This window comes from Excalfactoria chinensis, chromosome 3 (assembly GCF_039878825.1).
Source record: "Excalfactoria chinensis isolate bCotChi1 chromosome 3, bCotChi1.hap2, whole genome shotgun sequence".
Taxonomy (NCBI): domain Eukaryota; kingdom Metazoa; phylum Chordata; class Aves; order Galliformes; family Phasianidae; genus Excalfactoria; species Excalfactoria chinensis.
This window is the reverse complement of record NC_092827.1, coordinates 50,959,701-50,981,708: the sequence shown is the minus strand read 5'-3', so window position 1 is coordinate 50,981,708 and position 22,008 is coordinate 50,959,701. Positions and strand designations below refer to the sequence as shown.

General features: G+C 39.2%; 2 protein-coding genes across 3 annotated transcripts in view; one reads left to right on the top strand and one right to left on the bottom strand.

The window, feature by feature from the left end:
* Window positions 1–7,779, bottom strand: part of ENPP3 (ectonucleotide pyrophosphatase/phosphodiesterase 3) — a 32,031-nt gene extending 24,252 nt beyond the window's left edge. Inside the window, exons 1-4 of the mRNA XM_072331867.1 lie at window positions 7,654–7,779; window positions 4,855–4,933; window positions 2,420–2,542; window positions 1,173–1,298 (exon numbers count right to left, since the gene is read on the bottom strand). Of these exons, the coding sequence (XP_072187968.1) occupies window positions 1,173–1,298; window positions 2,420–2,542; window positions 4,855–4,933; window positions 7,654–7,770 (445 nt within the window). The 5' untranslated portion in view covers window positions 7,771–7,779. The remainder of the gene's footprint in view (window positions 1–1,172; window positions 1,299–2,419; window positions 2,543–4,854; window positions 4,934–7,653) is intronic.
* Window positions 7,780–12,219: 4,440 nt separating this feature from the next.
* Window positions 12,220–22,008, top strand: part of MED23 (mediator complex subunit 23) — a 35,329-nt gene continuing 25,540 nt past the window's right edge. Inside the window, exons 1-11 of one of the 2 annotated variants that reach the window (XM_072331703.1) lie at window positions 12,220–12,543; window positions 13,591–13,622; window positions 13,726–13,813; window positions 14,359–14,483; window positions 14,619–14,730; window positions 15,449–15,547; window positions 15,829–15,930; window positions 16,168–16,237; window positions 17,818–17,930; window positions 18,639–18,734; window positions 19,333–19,350. In XM_072331703.1, the coding sequence (XP_072187804.1) occupies window positions 12,484–12,543; window positions 13,591–13,622; window positions 13,726–13,813; window positions 14,359–14,483; window positions 14,619–14,730; window positions 15,449–15,547; window positions 15,829–15,930; window positions 16,168–16,237; window positions 17,818–17,930; window positions 18,639–18,734; window positions 19,333–19,350 (915 nt within the window). In that variant the 5' untranslated portion in view covers window positions 12,220–12,483. The remainder of the gene's footprint in view (window positions 12,544–13,590; window positions 13,623–13,725; window positions 13,814–14,358; window positions 14,484–14,618; window positions 14,731–15,448; window positions 15,548–15,828; window positions 15,931–16,167; window positions 16,238–17,817; window positions 17,931–18,638; window positions 18,735–19,332; window positions 19,351–22,008) is intronic. The other variant, XM_072331702.1, reaches the window with a different exon arrangement.

Sequence of the window (22,008 nt, the reverse complement as noted above, 5' to 3'; positions counted from 1 at the left end):
AATTCACACAGATGAGCTAATTGAGACACTCTTCATTTCATGATGTGACAGCTGTACATGGCCATTTGGAATGTGGCTTGCTTTACACATCACTGTTGCCACTGTAGAAACATACCACTCACAGCTTCACTGTACTCACACTACTGCTTGGTCTCTACAAACATTCAGGAAGTAATAAGCAGGAGGCTGAACAGGATGGGGAAAGGAGTGCAAGAGCTTCCACAAAGGGGTACTTGACCTAAGATCCCTCTGGCAGGGAAAAATTGGACTAGGTTATCCTTCAAGGTCCCTTCTAATTCCTGATATTCTGTGATTCTGTAAAGTATTTATGAATCTCAATAGGTGCCATTTTTTTCCACGTGGAGGAATTAAGTAACACACCTTTGCTTCATATGCACTTCCACGTCAGGTGCCATTCTGTCAGACTGCCCCTCTGCTGCCATCTGTCACATGGCAACAATATATAATGGAACACTGGTGGAAAGGTTCAACCTCTACTGGCACACCACCAACATCCACCTCTGATGTCATAGGCCAACATACTAAAATAGGAGGCATTACTTTCATAGTAGCCCTCACAGTATTACAGAATCTGCCTTCAAGCACTGCCATCTAAACATATGCAGGAATTCTGACATCAGATACATGTTTTAAGTCAGCAGTATACTCTGCAGATACCATTCCTATAATCCAAATTTACCAATGATATTAAGCATTTAGAGAGGCTCTGTATGACACAACCAGGTATGTTCAAAGATATTCAGTTAAGAAATCCAATCTGAAAATTAATTTTCAATAAAATGAATGGGAAATTCTAATTAAATATCTTCAGATACCATGGAGTTTGAAGGAAAAACTATATCTTCAACTATTTTTGGACAAAAAATAAAAAAACAAACAACCACCAAATTTGGACAAAAAATAAAAAAACAAACAGCCACAACAACAACCACCAAATTTGGGTTGCTCCAGCAACATTCTTATGAATGACACACATCTCACACTTCTTTCCAGAAATCCTCTTCTCCCTAGTCAAAAATATCAAAAGCTTTCACTTCAAAACATCTTCACTTTCCAAAACGTAACTATAAGGCTCTAACCTTCAGAAACAAATATATCTACCGTTATATTTACACTGCCCAACTATTTACTTCACATGATCTTTGATTTACCTTTGCAAACAGTATTGTAGTTCACACAGCAGTCATTTGCCTGCAAACAGTCATCAGAACAAGAACAAAAACTTCCAGGTAATCTGGTCTCACCACAACGGAAATTAGTGCAACTCCAGGATCGAGCTGAAAAGTGGAAGAAAGAGATTAATATTTGAGTCCCACAACTTCATGTAGACTTGTGTTACTCATATTGACATATTCTACCTGAGTAGCTTTTAAGGTTTCATGTGAGATGAAAACACGAGACTTCTTTCAACACATAAAGATCATTTTTGTTGCCATCAAATGGTAACAACAAGTCATAGAATAAACCACTTGAGAAATGTGTTCTCAAAGTCATCTTGTTCAATGCCTTCCACACTTTTCCTGGAAGATCTCAAAATAATTAATTAAATAAATATTAAACCCATATTTCTCCTATGAAAGAGAAAATGAACACAACAGGTCTTTTTTCCCCTTCTCTTGTGCACAATCTGCAGCAGATAGCAGAAAAGATCTGAGAGCAGAAGCAGGCAGAAAGCGGTAAGTATGAAGAAAATCCCAAACTGCTGCCAAGGGAGCATACAAAGTAACTGGAATAGAATCTGGATTTAATGCAGAAACAGTCACATTTCCTGGAGGAATACTGTAATTCTGATTCTGCTTATTATTCCCAAGTGATCCTCAGGCCTACATAAGGCCGAGAATACATTTCATGGGAAACACCCATTATTTTTTAGAAGGACGAGAAGTGCTGGCATACTAGTATCATTTCAGTCTCCTAGTCAAAGAAAACCTGCATTTCCACTCATCCATGACTTCATCTGGACCAGAAAACACTGCAAATGCTCTGGATAACCAGAGCAACTCAAGGGAGTTGGCTGTGCTATACAGCTGTGCTCTCTGCTACACTGCATTATGCTGTAATGTGATATGTGAAGCCCATACAAATTACTTGAAGAAATATTTTTGCCTAAAAGGCATGCTTCTCCATAGCAAAGAGATGAGAACATTAGAAAAAGAGCCTGAAAGATTTCTTGTCACAAAGGCGAAGGACCTCTAACAATCTGAATGCAGCATTCATTCAACACCACTAACTTCCTCCCTCCCCAAATTATCATGTGGCAAGCCAGCCCCAAAGCTTTTAATCAGATGGCTTTCCATATCCCCATGAAAATAAGAGAACTGGTCTTTTTCCAGTTAGTACTATACAACGAAAGAAAACAGTATAGAAACCAATGAGCATTGATTCTAGGGGAACATACTTGGCTCCACACAGGCATCTTCATAGTCCCAGCAGCAGTTTTGACGCTCCTTGCAGCCACTGTCACACTGGCAGCCTGCCACCTCTTTCCGATAGGGCTCGTTGCACTTGTGCCTGCAGCTGACTGCAATGAGAAGACAGAGGGTCTTAGTGCCCAGACTGGGTCCGGGACATAGAGAAAATTAGAGGGCTGGGCAAGGCTATAAGTTTTAGTGCACTCAGGAACCTGAACATCTCCCTTCCACTTAATTGGAAAAAAGTGACTAAAAATAATGCAGGTTTGATTGTTTTGACCTAAAGAAAGAAAAGGGTCCAATGGAGAGGCTTCACACAGTAAACTGAAATGTACAATTAGTTCTTCACCACAGCTCTGACACCTCCATGCAGGGAGCAAGAGCTGACACATCCAAGGACAACTTCGAATATCAAAATACCACCTAAGGCTCTCACTGAGTCATTAGGAGCCTTGCATCTGTGATCTCTGTACTGTAGAAGTAATGTCTGAAACAATCTAAGCATCCTCATTTCCAGTTTTGTCATCCATCCACAGAGTTACATAGAAATACATATAAGTGCGTAGGTCTGCTAGGAGAATTCTGTCACAGTTGCCAAAAGATTTGTGCTTGTGCAAGGTGTGCTGCCTATAGAAATCAGGCTTTAATATCCATTGTGTATGAATCATGTGGAGCTAAGAATTTTCTTTTTCAAGCTAGTCAGCTTTTTTTACACGCAGAAAGTTCTGAGGTTGCACTTTGCTCTTTACGTGCACATATCAACCATAACTGTTCATGCAACCAATCTGTGCAAGTAATTAGAATAATGAACAAACAAATGTAATGATCATAAATGGATATTTTAAAGGAGTGCAAACAAAAAGAAGAAACTAACAATTAAGCATTTCATGGTTGGAACCAGCTCTGCCAAGAAGAACTTTGATTTTTCAACAAATGTGCATAAACATACACAGTTTTTCTTCGCTTTTAGACTGAAACTTAAAGTATTTCATTTAGTTTTTCCCCTATCCATTGGGTTTAGAACAACTCAGAGTTGTCTGAAACAGAATTGCTTATGCTCTGAATAATCTGAAATCCATACCTCTAATTTCTTCTCTATATTTACAGAACTGCGTGAGGTCTGCAAATTTAGTATACTATTAGTGTTAAAATTTAGTATGTCATTAACTTTTACCTGGCATAGTCAGTACAGTTATTGGAGCTATCAAGTTTACCTTGAATATATGAACATAACAAATTGTAATATATCACCTGATGTCATGTCTGTCCTAAACGTACAGAGCAGCAGACCACCACACAGCTTTGGCTCTTTCAAGACTATTACCCCTCAAAACACCTCTCAACCATGACTCCCTTTGCCCCTGAACAGGACCACTCTTTCCCTTTGCCCTCACAAGAAATGCAGCAGTACAATCATGCACCAATCCAGGTTGAGGCTTCCCCTCTGACTCTGCTTTGTAGCACAGTGTGTCATCTTAAGTAGATCTGGTTATAAAGGAAAATAAAGTTAGGCAGGCTGTATTTAGAATTGCTCTCTAGAACTGTCTGCAGAGACACCAAGATTCTCATTCTGCACCATCTTCCACTTTCCATTCACTTGCTACAACCGTGACTAAGTTCCTTAGGTAAATGTCAGCAAACATTCACATGGTAGGTATCTATGCATAGGAAGGAAGTAGTAATACAATACACCTGTCATCAAAAAATAACTACAATTCTGTCTTGTTCAGATAGGATTGAAAGATCTTTGAAAGAGTTGGAAGCTGATGAGTAACAAGGTATAGAAGGTTGATGCATGTTGATAAGAAAAGAAAAAGACACTGTGCATCCTTGGGCTCCTCCATTATGAGACTGATATTGTCTCGACTCAGAAAGAAGTGTTTTAATTCACTTGCTGATGTTTGTCCTAATATACTCCTTAATATGCTACTCCGCTTTTTTTTTTTTTAATTAATAACCTTTCATAAAATCAAAAAATATCTTTTTATCATAGTTTTAAGTAAATCTAAGTTTTCAAATAAAATTCATGATAAATTTTAGCCACCTCAACTATGCCAAAAGCATTCCAAGTATGAATGTTGACAGTGGTCCATGATCTCTTCTACAAAACACATAGCTTAAATAATGTTGCATATGATAAGATACATCCTATCTCAATTTTCAGAGAAACAGTATTAAAATAAAATTTCCAAAGCTGTTGTGAAGCAGGTTTAACACTTGTAGAGTGAGAAGCGAGACATGCAGTAGTTTAGGATAGGTTTTTCCAGCATAGATTATGTGTACGTTATTTATACTATCCAACTCAAAAAATGCAAGGACTTCTTCACTGAACATTTATATTACATTATAAAAAAGCCTTCAATGAAAGCCTTTACCAGATCTAGCTTCAGTGGTAATTATACTAAAAGTATCACAAACATACCTTGCTCCTGGGTTCCACGGTTTAGTCCCAGTCCCAAACCTAGTCCCAGAGATACAATCACCAAAGCACCTAGCAGAACCTGCCACACAGACACACAGAAATTCAAGGTTCATAATAAGCTGTTATGTTTAGTAGAAATTAACTCTATGATAGGAGAGGCGCGGAAACAATAATCTTGTGAACTGCTTCTAAGGCAACACCTAAATACAGCACTTCTAACCTATGGTTGGTCCCATCTTGTGACTGAGGAAGTCTTTGCAGGAGAAAAGAGAGCAGGAAGTGCTAAACACATTCATGTATTTTTCAAATTCTTAATCTATGCAAAGAGAAGGAAATCCCTACCTTTCGCAACCCAGTATTCCTTTCTTATAGCTTCTGTATTTCCCTGAAATACCTACAAGGATTTCTTAAAAGGCTCTGTTGCCGGATCGGGAGGTGACAGACTCAGCTGGAATGAGGCTGTAAATGCCAAATTTTCACCAACAAGACATATTTTCTTAATAAGTAAGACATTGTAACAGTGAGGTTACAGGAAACAAGAAATAAGCAATCCAGGAAAGCTCCATGACAGAAAGTCACATCATGTTTGGGAGACTGGGGAAGAGCTAAGGAAACTTGTAGCAGCCTAATAGACACCCCAGATATGCTGGCTGGCACAGCAAAAAACGACAGCCCTCTCGGACTGTATTGCAGCATATCCACTTCTGAGTAAGGCAGTGATGGGAAAGAAAATGCTTATCAGAGAAAAACACCATGAAGCAATCCACTCTGTTTCCATCTTTTGTCTCAGAGTTTACTTCTGTTTCCTGTCATTTCCAGCATCCACCAAGCATTAGCAAATGGTTTCTTGACTGAGACTATGGAAATTACAAAGAGCTGATAAAAACTGCATGAATGAGCAGAAGATAAGCAAGCACAGATATGCCATGTTGTTATTGTTTACCCATCTCTGCTCACAGAAGTACCCTGGGCTCTATGTTACTGCTCATCCTGCCCCGACATCTCACAAATGGCAGTGGTGGGGAGCAATGCCAATGCCTCAGTTGAGGTGTGAGTGTACATTTTGGGCATAAAGTCCAGTGGGACTCATTCTAATTACACACCATTCCTTTACATGGACTGGGGAGGTCACCTTTACTCTCTCCCTGTTGCTCACTCCCTGGTTTTTGGGGAGGCTGAACATCCCAACAGTAGAATGGAAATGGAACTGGTAAGAGAACTTGATAAAAGAGACAGGTGGGAAAAGTGCTGTTGCTCAAAGCATCGGAAAAGGCAGCATGAAATCTCTTGAAGAGACCCTTACCTGGACCCAGGTGTGAAGGCCACAGTTCCACATCCAGCCAGGCAGCACTGAGAATTAGGAGTCCCACCTGGGCCAGCACACTTGCTACTTCTGGACAGAGAGCACATTGCTCCCAGGGAACTGTCCTGGGTTTTGTTGCCTATGTGCAGAACAGCCCCTATGTTTTAGGATGCTTCTCAGTTTATTCTTCCAAGTACCTCTTGAAAGCACCATTTACTTTGCACCTTAGTTAGGTATACTTCTGACTCTGTCTCTCATGGTTAAATTATTTTTATTGAAGATTTAAAGAGAAAAATGTCCGTTACTTTCACTTCTCTTTTTTCCTCAGCTTCCAATATTTCTCTCATACATTATGCAATACTTGCACAATGAAGCATTAGACAAGAAGTTGTATTACGTGAATCTGTTCTGATGATACGATGATGAAAAGTATCACAACTTGCCTCTCTTTCTCATAGGGCTGTTTCCAAAATGAAGTTTTGAGTCTCTCTCAAATCAGTACTTGTCCTTTTCTCTGAAGTCCAATTCATAGGTGCAAGAGTTTGTGTTAACGCGTATATAGAATCATAGAATCATAGAATTACCCAGGTTGGAAAAGACCTTGAAGATCATCAAGTCCAACCGCAGCCTAACCATAGTTATATCTCTAAATCCCTCTGCTAAATCATATCCCTGAGTACCACATCCAAACGGCTCTTAAGCACATCCAGGGATGGCGATTCAACCACCTCCCTGGGGAGCCTATTCCAGTACCTAACTACCCTTTCTGTAAAGAATTTCTTCCTATACGCACTGACACATACACAAACATATAAATACATATACATGCATATACAGTCAAGGTTTGTTTCGCTTGTAGTCAAAAACAGGAGCCAAAAATGTGTATCAGCTTCAACAAAAGGTCTCAAAATTGTATTAAAAGCCCTACCCAGTATTATTTATAAAGCAGCTGTGTGACTCAATGCTTTGGGGAAGAGGGAAAGAACTGGCACGATACTTGAGATATGAGGCTGACAACACCAGATGAAACAGTTCATTCACCGTTTCCTAAGCTTCAGGAGTGTTTTTCATCACTGCCTTGCTTACATGCTCTTTTTTACAAATGACAAGCCTGAACACACAAGAAAATAAGCCAAACGTAACTGGGGCTGCTTTGCCCATAAATGTACCCAATTTTAAACAAACATATAACATAATGGATTGAAGCACCACCTGCTATACAAACTGTCAGTTTATCATAGTAAAACAAAAAGTGTACTTCACTTCCAGGCTGAACCCTCTGGATAAGTATCACAAGAACCTCAGAAATCTGCCAGAAGAGGTTCATGCCTTCACGCTGCAGAACTTTCATCGCCAGTTACCATGCTGCCCTGAATTATTACATTAATATAAGGAAACCAGTAAAACTTCTGTGGATTTGAAAATTGCTAAAGCAATTCCTACCGTTCTGAAAGGAAAAAAAGGAGTGGCTGCCCTGAAGAGCAGTGCCTACTTACACCACAGATGATCTTGTATTTCTGAAGTGTTTTTTTCTTCACATAGTCCATTGGTTGAAAAATCATCTCATCCAGCTGTCCGCTTTGATGCATGCTGAGTTCATTGTGAGGATCCATTCTGCCGATGCCTGCTCTCAGCTGCACACACACTGTGCGCCTCTTGCTTAACAGCTGGCTTGGTTGCAACTGAGAGGCTGCTTGTGCTTCAAGTATGTATGTACTTTGTTCACAGGACTTTAATGAAGTCCTAACTTTCGCACTGGTGATAGGCTACAGGAAGCCAAAGTAAGCAGAAAAACTACCAAGCAAGGTCAAAGGCTGAAAAGAAGCATTTGAGTACAGAGAACATCTGCCACATTTCAAGATAAAATTGGCATTAAATACACTGTAGATTAGAAATAATACGTTGCTAAGCAATATTTTGCAAATATGACTACTTGCCTATATGGTTAAAAGCTCATCACACAGTACTTGCTGCTCCCAAAGAAAGCAATACTTAAGCAGATGGTTTTACAGCTCCTGCTGTGGTCACAGTTATGCTTTGAGCTTCCTTCCCTTATTGGACGGGGTTTTGGGCAACCTGATCTAGTGGGTGGTAACCTGCCTGCGGCAAGGGTTTGGAATTTAATGGTCCTTTTGGACCGAGATATAAGGTTTAACTTTGCATTGCACTTCTCTCCTTTCCCTTGTGCTGGTACGGACTTATCAAAGGGCTGCAGCCCCCTTAGGGGTGTACCTGCTGCAGCATGGCAGTACTCACAAGCCGCACACACTCTGACTTGAGGCACTGTAGCTCTAGCCTATCCAATACAGCAGCACAGGAAGAACAGCACTGCCCTGACAATATGCCAGCCGAGGGGCACAGCATCTGCTGTTATCAAAATGTTTCCGGGCACAGCAAAGTAAGTTGATAAGGCATAGAGCAAACAGCAACCACTAACAAGCACTGGACTCTAATATACTGCAATGTAAGCAAGACCTGTAAGAGAAAGTAAGCCTGCCAATTAATAGTTAGACTGCAGAAGCACAGGATACTGAAATTGAAAGGTACCACTTGGTATTATCTACTCCAAACCCCCTGTCTCAAGCAGTGTCCTCTAGATCATATTGCCCAGGATCACATAAAAGTGTTTTTTGAGTATCTCCAGAGAAGCAGACTCCACAGCCTCTCCTGACAGCCTATTCAGAGCTTTGTTACTTTCACAGTGAAGTTTTTCCTTATGCGCAGATGGAACTTCCTATATTTCAGGTCAAGCCCCTTGCCTCTTTTCCTGTTGCCAAGCATGACAGAAAACAGATTCTATTGATTCTCTTCACCAAGATACTTGTACAGATTAATAAGATCCCCTCTCAGTCTTCTCTTTTCCAGGCTAAAGAGGCCCAGCTCTGTCAGCCTTCCCTCATAGGAGAGATGCTACAGCCCTCTAATCACCTCTGTAGCCCCACATTGGACTCACTCTAAGAGATCCATGTTGTCTTGTACAGGGGACAACAACTAAAACAGCTACAAATTTGGCCTAGAACATCCCAAACAAATCTGACATTATCTTGAATGTCTATAGACCCACCCTCGGTGCTAAAATGTACTCTTGTGGGTTAACCCCAGTAGACAGCCAAGCCCCACTCAACCACTTGTTCCTTCCTTCCAGGTGGGATGGAGGACAGGATAATCATATCAAAAGGAAGAAAAGCTTTCAAGGTGAGTTAAAGGCAGTTTAGTAGGTAAAAGAAAGCTGCATGCACAAGCGGAGAACAAGGAATTTATTCACTACTTCCCATCAGCAGGCAGATGTTCAGGTATTTCCAGGAATGAACGGTGTTATCACACCTGTTTGGGTACTTAAGGGTACTTAAGACAACAAAGAACTAGGCAGGCTTTATTTATCTTTATTAATGAAAATACACCTTTAAACTCATTCCTAATCCATCTTCTAAAATGAATGGCATTCACATAAGGGAAAAAAAAGAAAGAAAAGAAAAAAAGACAAAGCTTAATCATTTATCTCACAAATATTTGCAGATAATCTGTCCCAAATCAGTTTGAATAAAAAGGAAAAATTAGAAACTCACATCTAGAATGCAGAGATCCTGGAAGAGAAGCCAAAAGCTTCATGCCCAAAAAGCACCATGTAGCCAGATCAGTTGTTGTGAAACACTACAGCATGCTTTACTGTTGCCTACAGGTTAATTTTATTAATAAAAAAGATGAGAGTAATAATAATCTAGATCAAGCAACTGAAGTCTACTCAGCTGCCAAAAAAATGAGTTACTGAATAAGTGAGTGCTAATATTACCTGGAAAAAAACAAAAACAAAAACAAAAAAACCCTTATTCCTTTTTCTTTTGTTTGTTTTTTTGTGCAAGTTATGCACAACCTCAATCATTTTAGCCTGGTCTGTCTCAGTAGTAAAACCTGCACAATAACATTATAAAAATTAGTTATAGACCAATCCACTAGTTAGAATGGATATAAAACTTGCTTACTGTATTGTATAACAACTGTGTGATGCTGCTTTTCATAATGTTTGCTTAGTTTCTTAAAGTATTTAAAGTAATTTTGTGAAGTATGTTTTCTTTTAAGTCACTGGAATAAGAGGGTCATTTCTTTCTCATGAAAATGTTTCTTTTCTTCCTTGTTTGGTAAGGCTTACAGGCCCAGTATTACCTAATACACAGAGTTCTCCAGGGCTTCATTCCTTGGCAGAAACACCTAGGCGTAATCCCAGCCCTTAAGATCTGTACAGTTCTTCCTCTTTGACATTTGGGTGCCTGACACAAGGCATTACTTAAATCAGAGTTGTCTAAGTAACAGCCCTGGATTTGGCCTCAGATCTATGTTAAGGGCTAGATTCTTAGCCGTCGGTAGGATCATATGTAATGAAGTCTTACTAACATGAGATCTTGATGGATGAGCATGGTCGTTTCAAATCAATGGGCAGCTCAGCTCCACACTGCTCTCCCACTCTTCAAAAGAACAGGGGAGAAAATACAATGAAAAAACTAATTACATGGAAGATAAGGACAGGGAGAACATTTACCACTTACCATTGCAGGGAAAACAGACTTAGCATAGGTAGATTAATATAATGTATTGCCTATTGGTAACATAGCAGAGCAGTGAAAACTAAAAGCAAACTAAAAAGACCCCTTCCATCCACCCTTGTCTACCTCCTGGCACTGAGTGGTGCAGGGGGATGGGAATGGAGGCTGCAGTCACTCCACAATGCTTTGTCTCTGCTTCTCCTCCATAGTCACTCTGCTTTTGCTTCAACATGGGATCCCTTCCACAGGATGTCATCTTTCCTCAGCTAATCCCACATGGGTTTCCCACAGGCTGCTGTTCCTCAAGCACTGCCTCAAGCACAGCCCTCCTGTCCCACCAAGGGCTGCTTCAACACAGCCCTGTTCCAGTGGAGTTCCCTTTGGGCTATGCCTCCTTCAGGCCTCATCCACTGTTATGCATGGGCTCCTCCATAGCTGCACCAGGAGACCAGCTCTGTGTGGTGCCTGTGGGCTGTAAGGAGACAACTTGCTCCACCACAGGCAACTACTGGGCTGAAGGGAACTGCTGCTCCATCCTGGAGCAACCTTGGATACCATAAACTGGTCTATCATGAAACAATCTGAAACTTAAATTGGAATGTTAGAAAGCTGGCATTCTTTATTATAATCAGGGCTGGATGCATGGGGGTTGAGCTCCACCTGTCGTGCATACCTTGCACAAAAGATATTCAGCTCATATACATTACTTGTGTTACATACCCAGAGGTTTTCCCAGAGGTATATACATATTCAATGCTTGCTTTCACAATGGATTCCAAGCAGAACTTCCTTATCTTCTTAGTACAAAGACTTAACAGAACTCTGTTTATCTGTTTGGTACAAAAACACAGACTCTTCCTGTTGTCTAAACAAACGACAGGGTTATCCATCAAGAGACTTACCAAGCTTAACGACATCATTACAGCTTGCACCAGCTCCTGTCCTCCTGCACCAATGCTGCGGGCTGCTGGGCTGTTTCACATTTCTCACTCACATCTCCCAGTTGCTGCTGTACAGCTGCTTTCCCTTTTCTTCCCAAAGGGACACACAGTGCTGCTTGTGGCTGAGCTCTGCCCAGCATCAGGTCTCTGCTGGAGCAGCTGGAGCTGGTTCTCATCTGATGTGAGACAGTGCTGGTCCCTGCTCACATAGGCCATCTCTGCAGTTCCGACTGCCTTGGCACACGAACCCAATACAATGAGAGTTAATTCATGATCTTGGTCACTGTTGGGATGTCTTAGGGAGTTCAAAACTACCTTGTAATCCAATTTTAAAGATAAAAATGGCCTTGGTACATCTTAGGGCTGCAGCTGAAGGCATGGCTGGGAACTGCTGTTAGCCTGTGAGCCAGCAGATAGGGTCCTCACGGTATAAAATGCACTAGACCACCTCCTGAGGCCTCCATTTCCCATCCTATGATGGGAATAGATTTTGAGTTTGACAAACAATTGCAGCAGGTAATTCTCCTGAGTTGCTACCGTTTGGTAAAAGACCGGCCAACCTGCCCGCTGTGAGCAAGAGCTGCTCCTACACGTTGGACTGACAGAACTAACAGCAATCTCGGCACAGGGATGCAGCGCAGAACCTTCCTACCAGCACCCAACCACGCACACACCACAACACACATACACAGCCACCCACTGCTCCACGCGCAGGCGCTGCGCTCTCCCCTCTTCGCCGGAACTCCGTGACTGCCGGAGGGACGGAACTTCCGGGGGGAAGGGAGGCCTGCTCCTCCGTGTCCATCTAACGGAGGGCCCGGTGCGGCCCTGCCCGGCCGGCGGGATAATGGCGATCCCCATGGTGCCTATGGAAACGCAGCTGCAGAGTATCTTCGAAGAGGTGGTGGTGAGTGTGTCCCGGCCGGGCCGCGGCCTTTCTGGGCTTCTCAGCCGGCATCCCGCAGCGGGCCTTGCGCTCCAGGGGAGCGGCTTCCCGAGGCCCGCGGTTGGGGGAGAGCGGCGGAGGAGGTGAAGCGGGGGAGAAGGGGTTGGGGCACGGCTGCGGCTGCGTGGTGCTGGGAAGACTGCCCTCATCCTCGGCTGTGTGCGGTGGGACCCCGGTTTAGCGGTGCGGAAACGATTCCTCAGAGCAAAAATTCCTTCTCTGCGCGGTTCTGTAAGGCGCCTGAGGCTGGTGCTGAATGGAGCTGGGCAAGAAGTAGGGGCAGCTTGCAAGAAAGAAGCCACCTGCGTAGTGGAAGGGAAAGAAGATGAGCTTAGAAGGAGAAAAAGATAAGCAGAACTATGAGTTAATTAGCAAGGCAACCCTGTTGGCAGGAGGTTTGGGTAGATCATGGATATTAGTGAGTTTTGTGCCCAGAAATACTGGGGTGATATTGGCTGAGGATGTCCAGAACAGGAGCTTGATTGATGTCAAGTGGAACCAGCAGTATCTGGTCTGGAAGGGATGCATATGGCTCCTAGAGCAATGCAATTGAAAAACACAGAGTGAATGGTTTGGGTTGGAAGGGACCTTTAAGATCATCTGGTTCCAATCAGTTCCTGCTGAAGACAGGAACACCTTCCTCTAGACCAGGTTGCTCAAAGCCCCATCCAGCCTGGCTTTGAAAGCTGTCAGGGAGGGAGCATCAACAGCCTCACAGGGCAACCTGTTCCAGTGTTACCATTCTCACAGTAAAGAATTTATCCCTAATATCTAGTCTAAATCTACTCATCTCCAGTTTTCTCCCCTTGTCCTGTTGCTACCTGCCCTTGTAAAAAGTCCCTCCCCAGCTGATGTGAAAATGGTTGGAACACTGAGTTTTTCTTTCTGTGTGTGAATTATAAAATGCAAATGCAAGGGAGGACAGTTGGACTAGATGATCTTGTAGGTCCTTTCCAACCTTGTCATTCTGTGATTCAATGTAACTCACTTTAGGTTTTTCTCTTGCAGAAAACTGAGGTAATAGAAGAAGCTTTTCCTGGGTGAGTGTAAATGCTAGTTTACTTTTGTGACTTTCTGTGTATTTTTCTATCTGTGCTCTTCCTTTGCTGTAGTGCTAATAATCAACTTTCTTATTTGAATTAGTATGTTTATGGACACTCCTGAAGATGAGAGAACCAAACTGATCAGCTGCCTGGGTGCTTTTAGGCAGTTCTGGAGCAGTCTTTCCCAGGTTAACATTTCATTTGTTTCTTCAATATACTTTACATACTTTTGGGGGGCAGTGGAGGGGAAGATGGGAGTACAGTAAAACTTGGTGTAATAGACAAACACTTCAGGTATAATGTCTTTTTCCAGTCATTCAAAATGTTACAGGATTTTTGGTAGAAGTAAGTAGAATAAAGAAGTTCAGAATTTACCTTCTAAAAGTTAGATACCTGTAGGCATTCTTTCTGAAATGCACTCATCTTCATTTTCAGTGAATTTGATTGTAGCTCTGAAGAACAATAGAAAGCAATTCTATTTTATTCTATTCTTTGCTAATTCACATTTATTAAAAAAGAACTGACTACAGAAAAGTATCACTTCAGTGGGAAATGTTTCGAATATTATATTAAATGACTTGTAAGGAAAACCGGATGTTGGACAACTGGACTTCTAGCATGATGAAACCAACAGGAGATAAGATTTATTTCTTCATAGTGGGACTTGTATATGAATTTTGTTATTAGTTTTACTATTTGTAAATAGTATTTCTTCCCTCTGCTGCTTTTTCAGGAATCCCATGAGCAATGTGTCCAGTGGATTGTAAGATTCATTCATAGTCAGCACAGTCCTAAAAGAATTTCTTTTCTTTATGACTGTTTAGCAATGGCAGTTGAAACTGGACTTTTACCACCCAGGTAAGCTACGGTGCAGTGAGCTCAATACATGGAAGTTATAGTGTTGGCAGGTGTTCTGTGAGATTAATTTTGAAGTATTGCTGGAGAGCACATGCATTATTATCTGCCATTTATTCTTGTGTTGTCTTCCGGTAGGATGGTTTGTGAGTCTCTGATAAACTCTGATACGCTTGAATGGGAAAGGACACAGCTGTGGGCATTGACATTTAAATTGATCCGGAAGATCATTGGAGGTGTAGACTATAAGGTATCTTCCCTATGTTTCTTTCTTTATGAGAAAACTTATTACTTACTGGCTTTGTTTTTATGACTGTTTACTTTGTAAATGAAATTTTAAAAAGTTCCATGAGACCAGATTTAATGCTATTTCATAAACGAGCTTTCTCTTAGTAGGTAATTTTGTACAGTTATGCAAATCTTCCTTCTCTCAGTTTCTTTTTTACTACACTGTCATCTTCCATCCCTTTATTAGTTACAAGCTAAGTAACTCTAGGACAGTTGCATAAGTGGTACACAGAGAAAAGTATTACTATCAAACGGTAAAGCTGAAGTTTTTGTATCTCCTCTGCCTCCTGTTGCTATGTACAAAAAGGATCCTGAAAGCTGAACAAATCCAACACAAGTGGCTCTTGCAGAGTACTGCCTCACCTGTGCTAGTAGGCTTGTTAGGGCAAAAATGATAATTCACAGGGCTGATCTTTAGGCAGTCTACATAAGCTCATTGGATGTCCCTGGATGGTCATAAGAATTGTAACAGTTATTACTCTCTGGGGTATTTCAAGATTGTGAAATTCCAGAAGGAGTTTAATATTATTAACATTCACATTCTCAGTAGCAGTGTGCCTTCTAACAGTTAGCATTTTCAGCAAAATCAGTTGTTTATTACTGTCTGACTGCATTTATTGTGTAATTTTTCTGCCAGAAATAAATATCAAGGAGTATTAATGTTGTTTGCTTTCTTCTAGGGTGTACGTGATCTGTTGAAAGTGATCCTAGAGAAAATCTTAACAATCCCAAACACTGTGAGCTCAGCTGTTGTGCAGCAGCTTTTAGCAGCAAGAGAGGTAGCTACCTGAATTTTATATACCACTATAAAGAGAGACAGGCCTCATTCTTATGCTGCTCATCAGTATTTAATATCCAGGGTGGCTTTCTTTGGGAGTTGGTTTTTACAAAGCTAGCTTACACTAGTACAATTAAAAACAGCTTTTAATCTAATGTAGTATCAGAGTACAATTTAGAAAAAGTATATTAATTCTTATTCTAGCTCAGACTAGTATATAGACTACATCTTTGTTTATCTTATTTGTAGGCTTTTTATGCTGATATATTTTTCTTCTTACAGGTGGTAGCCTACATTTTAGAAAGAAATGCATGTTTGTTACCTGCCTACTTTGCAGTTACAGAGATCAGAAAACTATATCCTGAAGGAAAACTTCCCCACTGGGTAATGATGAGATCTAAAATCGTGCAATTGGTTTTCATAGAGCAAAACTCTACATGTTGTCTTTTTGTTTGTTTGTTTTGTTTGTTTTAATCAAATATAAGAAGATTTTAAAATCTCTATTTTAGTATATTTCTGTTTATCTTACTAAAATGTATAAACTATTTTAGTCTTAAATATTCTTTCTCATTACTTAATATTGCTGCAACTTAACCTATTTTTGTTCCTCTTCTCACCCAGTTACTAGGTAATTTAGTATCGGATTTTGTGGATACCTTCAGACCTACAGCAAGAATAAATTCCATTTGTGGTAAGAGAATGAGTCAAAACAAGTTAACTATTTTTGTTTAATACAACAAAAATTTGTTGTATTTTGGGGCATGTATTTACATAAGTAAGATGATTTAAAGTTTTTGATTCATATAGTATATTTCATTTTTCAGTTTGTGGGTCCTTTCCTTCAGTTTTTGTATTTTGACTACGGTTGATAGTGAAAATGTACTTTTGTTATGCGGTCAGCCATATCATTTCTAACTAGAGTAGACCTTAGGAAAATCATAACTTGAGTGTAAGGATTTTGATCTAATGCAGGTCCACTGTTACGTTAGCCATAGAATATTTTCTTATTTTAGTTTCCAGTAGAGCTCCTGATCAGCCTCCTCCCTATTGCTGCAGACAAATAGGGATGTGTAAACATTTCTATTCTAGTTGAGTACTATGTTTTCCCTTCCATGAAAGAGAAGCTCACCTTAATTTGTTGCTAAAAATAGGTAAAGTTTGTCTGTTTTAATTGTGATGCATCTTGCTGTTTTCTTTAAAAAAATAAAATAAAAATCCCTTCTATTTACTTGAAATGATGGCTCCATTATGTCATAGCTTTTAGAAGTTTTATTGCAACCAAAGTTAACTAAGTAACAAGATTAAAGATGTAAAATCATCTGTATTTTCCCAAAGCGTTTTGTTTCCGAAGCACGTAGTTATCCAGCAAGTAAAGAAATGGTTGAAGGGAAGATAGAAATATTTATACTTTTTTTATGTGACAGTAGCATAGTCAGTTTGGATAACAGAAGCCACAGAATTTGAACTGACAGTGCGATTTAGGTCAAAGTTAAGGCACCTATATTTAGATACTTATGTGTACAAGGGGTTCAGTTCAGATACTTCCGCTTGAGCAACTGAAATGAGTCCCAGATGTCTAATCTAGGCTGTCTTGTCTAAATTTACTTATAAAAAACTGTTGGTGTGCAGCCATCCATACCGGCCTCCGTTGACTTATTTGGCTAGATGTCCACTGAGTGTAACTGTAGCATGGACACTTAGACTTGACTGTGTTCATCTTGCCCGCATCGTCTTAGGGGATGAAAGAAAGGTTATATACTTACGTTAGTAATGCAGTTTGGGGGGGAAGGGTTAGTTAACCAGAGTTTAATCCCTAGTGCAAACAGTGGCATTAGAGCAGTCTTTGAGTGAACTGGAAGGTCTTTGGACACAGAAGTTTCTCCTCTTATAGTAGAATAGTACTGTGACAATTTATGGAATAAGTTTTTGTTTTGTCTGTTTGTTTTTATGGTTTGTCATACTATATGAAGTGCAATAATTTTTTCCCCATGGGAGTTGGTGTTAATTATTGCAAATAGTTTTCATTTTTTGTGTACTCGGTCTGAATAGATGGGGATTTAATTCCTTAGATATTCTATTAGCTGAAAAGTTGAACTTCCTTTTGAACTTCCTTTTGAAAATATAATCAACCTCAAACAATTCCGTGCCAAAAAGACTTTAACAGTAGATTAAGGAGAGCATAGAAGTGGCTCAGTTCAGTTTTTGCATCAGGATGAGTAACAGTAGGCAAACTTCACTGTTTTAGAATTCACAATATTTCATTGTATATAGGTCGCTGTAGCCTTCTTCCTGTGGTAAATAACTCAGGTGCTATGTGTAACTCGTGGAAACTGGATCCTACAACTCTTCGTTTTCCTTTGAAAGGTCTCTTACCATATGATAAGGTATGCCTTACTAATCTTTTAAAACATGTCGTATTCATGAAATATGAAGGTTTTATATCATAAGGAGAAAAAGTTCAGTGGTGGATACCCTACTGTTAGCCAAGCTAATCTTGCAGTTAGTTATAGATGTTTTTGCTGTGATATGTATTTCAACCTTTATGTGGGGCACCTTTAAAGTAGCATGTGGTATAACTGCTGCGCCAGGCTGCTGAAGAAAGACATTTCATGTTCTTAGTCAGTGCCTGCATGTGGGAGTGAGCAAGAGCAGAATTGAATGAAAATTAGTTTAGCAATGAGGAGATGAAAAAAAGAAAGGGAAGATAGATTCTTCTTTTCTGTACTTTTTGTTATTTCATAGGAAAGATTATTTTACAATTCAAATGTAAGTTAGCTTAGATAAATAAAACTCTAGAGCATGAAGCAGTGCATACTGAAAGAATTGAGACCACAGCATCTCAAGGCTGTTTTCAAAGCATACTGTTAGTTAAAGAATTTGTTTCTATTTGGCCCCCATAATTCCAGCTCTGAGGTGTAGTAGTTACTTCCTCTTTTCTTTTGTGTATCAACAAAACAATTTGCACAGATAAATCTTAATGAACAAAACACTCACTGCTGTATTGCTTAGTTCAGTTAAATGAGATAGAGATAATGATAGTCTTGAAGCAATATATGTTTGTGTGTGTTTGCTTTTGTTTTTTTTTTTTTAAGGATCTATTTGAGCCACAGACTGCTTTGTTGAGATATGTGCTGGAACAGCCGTATTCGAGGGATATGGTCTGCAATATGCTAGGTCTGAATAAGCAGGTACTGTACTGTGCTGTAACGTGTGATGTAATTCTGCATAGAATCTGCACTATTCTTTTTCTCTTTTCTTTGCTATAGCTAACTAAGCAAAACAGTTTAGGTCCAGAGAGTGATTTTATTTTTATTTTTTTAGTTATTTTATTTTTATTTTTTGTTTTTTGATGAGATCATATTAGGTTAATTGGACACTGTTGTTCCTATCATTTGTATATTGCTTTACGAATGTTAAATTGAAAAATAGAGATTTAAAATATGATTTTTTTTTTGCATTGCTTTTTTTTCCTATAAGGCCAGCCTCAAGTACACCTTTGACAGACAGTAGGAGACTGGTAGCTCAAAAAGGAAAAAATGGTTATTGCTCGCATCAGTTTTCAAAACGTTGTGTTTTGTTATATTGGCATGTTACAGTACTAGGGAAGTGGAAGTCTGTGTTTTGTTTTCTTATGTTTTTTTCTTTTTATAACTTAGAACTGGGAGGGCTTAGTCTGACTTGGGGATCCTTGAGGCTGGCCTCATAGTCACTGTTTTGTCTTTTCTTTTTTTCTTCCTTTATTTTTGTTCTGTCCTGTCTTGTCCTGCCCATCCTCCAATGCTCTAGACCTTGAACATTGCTCAGGTATGTTCACAACCTTACTGTTGTATTGTGACTAACGATACGCTGGCCGCTTTGTAGCCACTGATTCCAGTTAGAGAATACACGTACAGTCAGGGCTTGAAATTGGCAGGACCAAGGGCAAATTCTCAATACATATCTCTTGATATTTGAGAGATGTAGTGTAAAATTGACAGTCAGTGATCCTTTGTTGCAAAGATTTTGATTGGAATGAACTTCTACCATTTCCTTTACCAGTCACAAGAACTTTTACTGCTGGAATTTTCAGATGAGTAGAGATGCACAGTTCAATATCTTTCCTTGTGGAAGTGAAAAAAACAGCCACTGCACCTGACTGTAAAATTTTAAGCCTGCAAATATAATCATTAATATATATATATTCAATAAGGAAAAGCTTTACTAGTGGATTTTTTTTATTAGGAACCCTCTGTAACAAACTTCCCAACAGGTAATTATGATATCCTCCAAACCTAGGTCAAAGAAAGTACCGAGAGAAGTAGTTACTTTAAAATTTGCCTACTTGCGTTTTCTTTGGTTTCTGTTTTATTCTTTAAAAACAAACAAAAAAAGAATAATGACAAGCCTGAGAAAAACAAACAAGCAGACTTTGTTTGAAATTTAAGTGTAGGTACTGTAATTACAGTTGATCCTTTGCTACAACAATTCCACTCCTACTTTAAGAGAAGCATCTTTTTAAGATTTATAAAATAGCGTTGCTGTTTGCAATACTATAGTGAAGGTTGTGTCAGTGTTTCCATTTAAGAAACTTTTTTCAGATTTGTCACCTGACTATGAAATTTACATGATCCTGAAACCTTGTGTATACATTTCCCATTTTAAGTGAAATACGTGAATGCTCCAGTGCTCTTTCTGCACTGAGACAATGGTTTTGAACATGCAGATACCTGCATCTTCATAAATGATATGCTGCATACGTCAATCTTTTGTATTTGGGACTCCTAAAGCAGCTGAAATGTTTAACTTCAGAAATGAGCTGCTAGGTTTAGTGATCAGATGAGAAAAGTACTCGTATTCTGTGTCTATTCCTGTGTCTACACTTACATAATAGATCAAACTTTTCCTCTGTATTTTGTAGTCGGTCAATTATACAAGATCTGTACAAAAAATATGTATTGAACCCAAATTATATTTCTAAGCTATTTGTGATCTGTGCCTTACAGTCAAAAAATGTCAATGTTAAAAATGCTGTTTTTAAATTTCTACTTTGCTGTCTTCTAAAAATAATTAAAGGAAATTCAGTTGAAGTAATGAAATGTATTGAAGTTTACTTAAAATTTGCTTTCTAGCATAGGAGCTTCTACACAAAGTTTCAATCTAGCATGGAATTTTATGGCCAAGGAACAAACTTGAAGAATGTAGCTTACAAAGGAAATGCTGACAGAACATGAACTATAGCTAGCTGTGCTGCTACAACTATACCAGCATAGGGATGTTAGGCTGTTGAAAATTTATGAGTCAAAATAGAAATTTAGAGTAGGGCAGTATAGTGGTATAGGACAGAAAATAATAAATGTTCTACTTAAACGTTTACATCATTTAAAACAATAGTTGTAATTAGTTCTAGGTACAAATCGATGTTATAGATTGGATTTGTTAATGCAGCCATTTGACCAAAAAAAAAAATTATGTGCTTTTGAAAGTCATGTAACTGCATTGGTGTTTTCTGTAAAATGGCTACAATTATGTATTGTACTGTTAGAACGGAACTAACCTGTGTACATTGATTGTCACTATAATGAGATGCTTAGCATTGCAAATAGCACCAAGTCTGTTTCCAAAACAAGTACAGAAACACCTCAGAGTGATAATCAGGCATTTCTTTTAACTTATATGTAGCTGCTTGTATACCCTATCAACTATTCACACAGATCCGGTTGCAGGATTGGAGCCTTCATTTGAATCTTTTGGCATCACAGTCTGGGTATGGTTGAGCAAATCAGAAATTTGCCCTAGTCCTTGAATATTGTTGAAGATGAACAATGAAGTTCTCTGGTTCAGTCTTAACTAAGCAGATACATATTAGAAAAATATTCACTTGAACGTCTCTGAGTTGTATAGGAAATAGAAACCCAGCTGTCCTGCTAACCTTGCAGAGAGAAACATGAAGGTAAAATTTGATATGTTTTTAGATTCATATGTTCCTTTCAGAAATGTAAGGTTTGTTGTGGGATTTTTATGAGCTTTTTATATATCTTCATCAATTATGTGGGTTTAAGTCCAGATACAGTAATGCCAACTACAGAATATTCCTTCTATTGAAGTGTTTAGGGTGGTTTTTGGTTGCTTTTCTTTTTTCTTGCTAGTGCATACTTCTATGTGGGATAGTAGTTTATTTTGTATACTTCTGTGAAATGGCTTATAAGAAGCATGGTTCTGTCCTGTCACTTCTATATAAATTGCTGGCTGTGGAAATGCTCCCATTTTACATTATTTTTAAAATAATTTTTTTGAGGTATGCTACAGTCTGTTGGTTTTTTGATTGTTATTTTTTTTCTTTGGAAAATGCTGAACAGTTAAGATACTGATGTTAATATACTGATGCCAAATTAAATAGGATCTCTGAGTTTAATTTTAAAGGAGTCCTTAAAACAGTTGCACATTGAAATCGAGTTTCAGTAATGTCTTAAAACAGTCATGAAG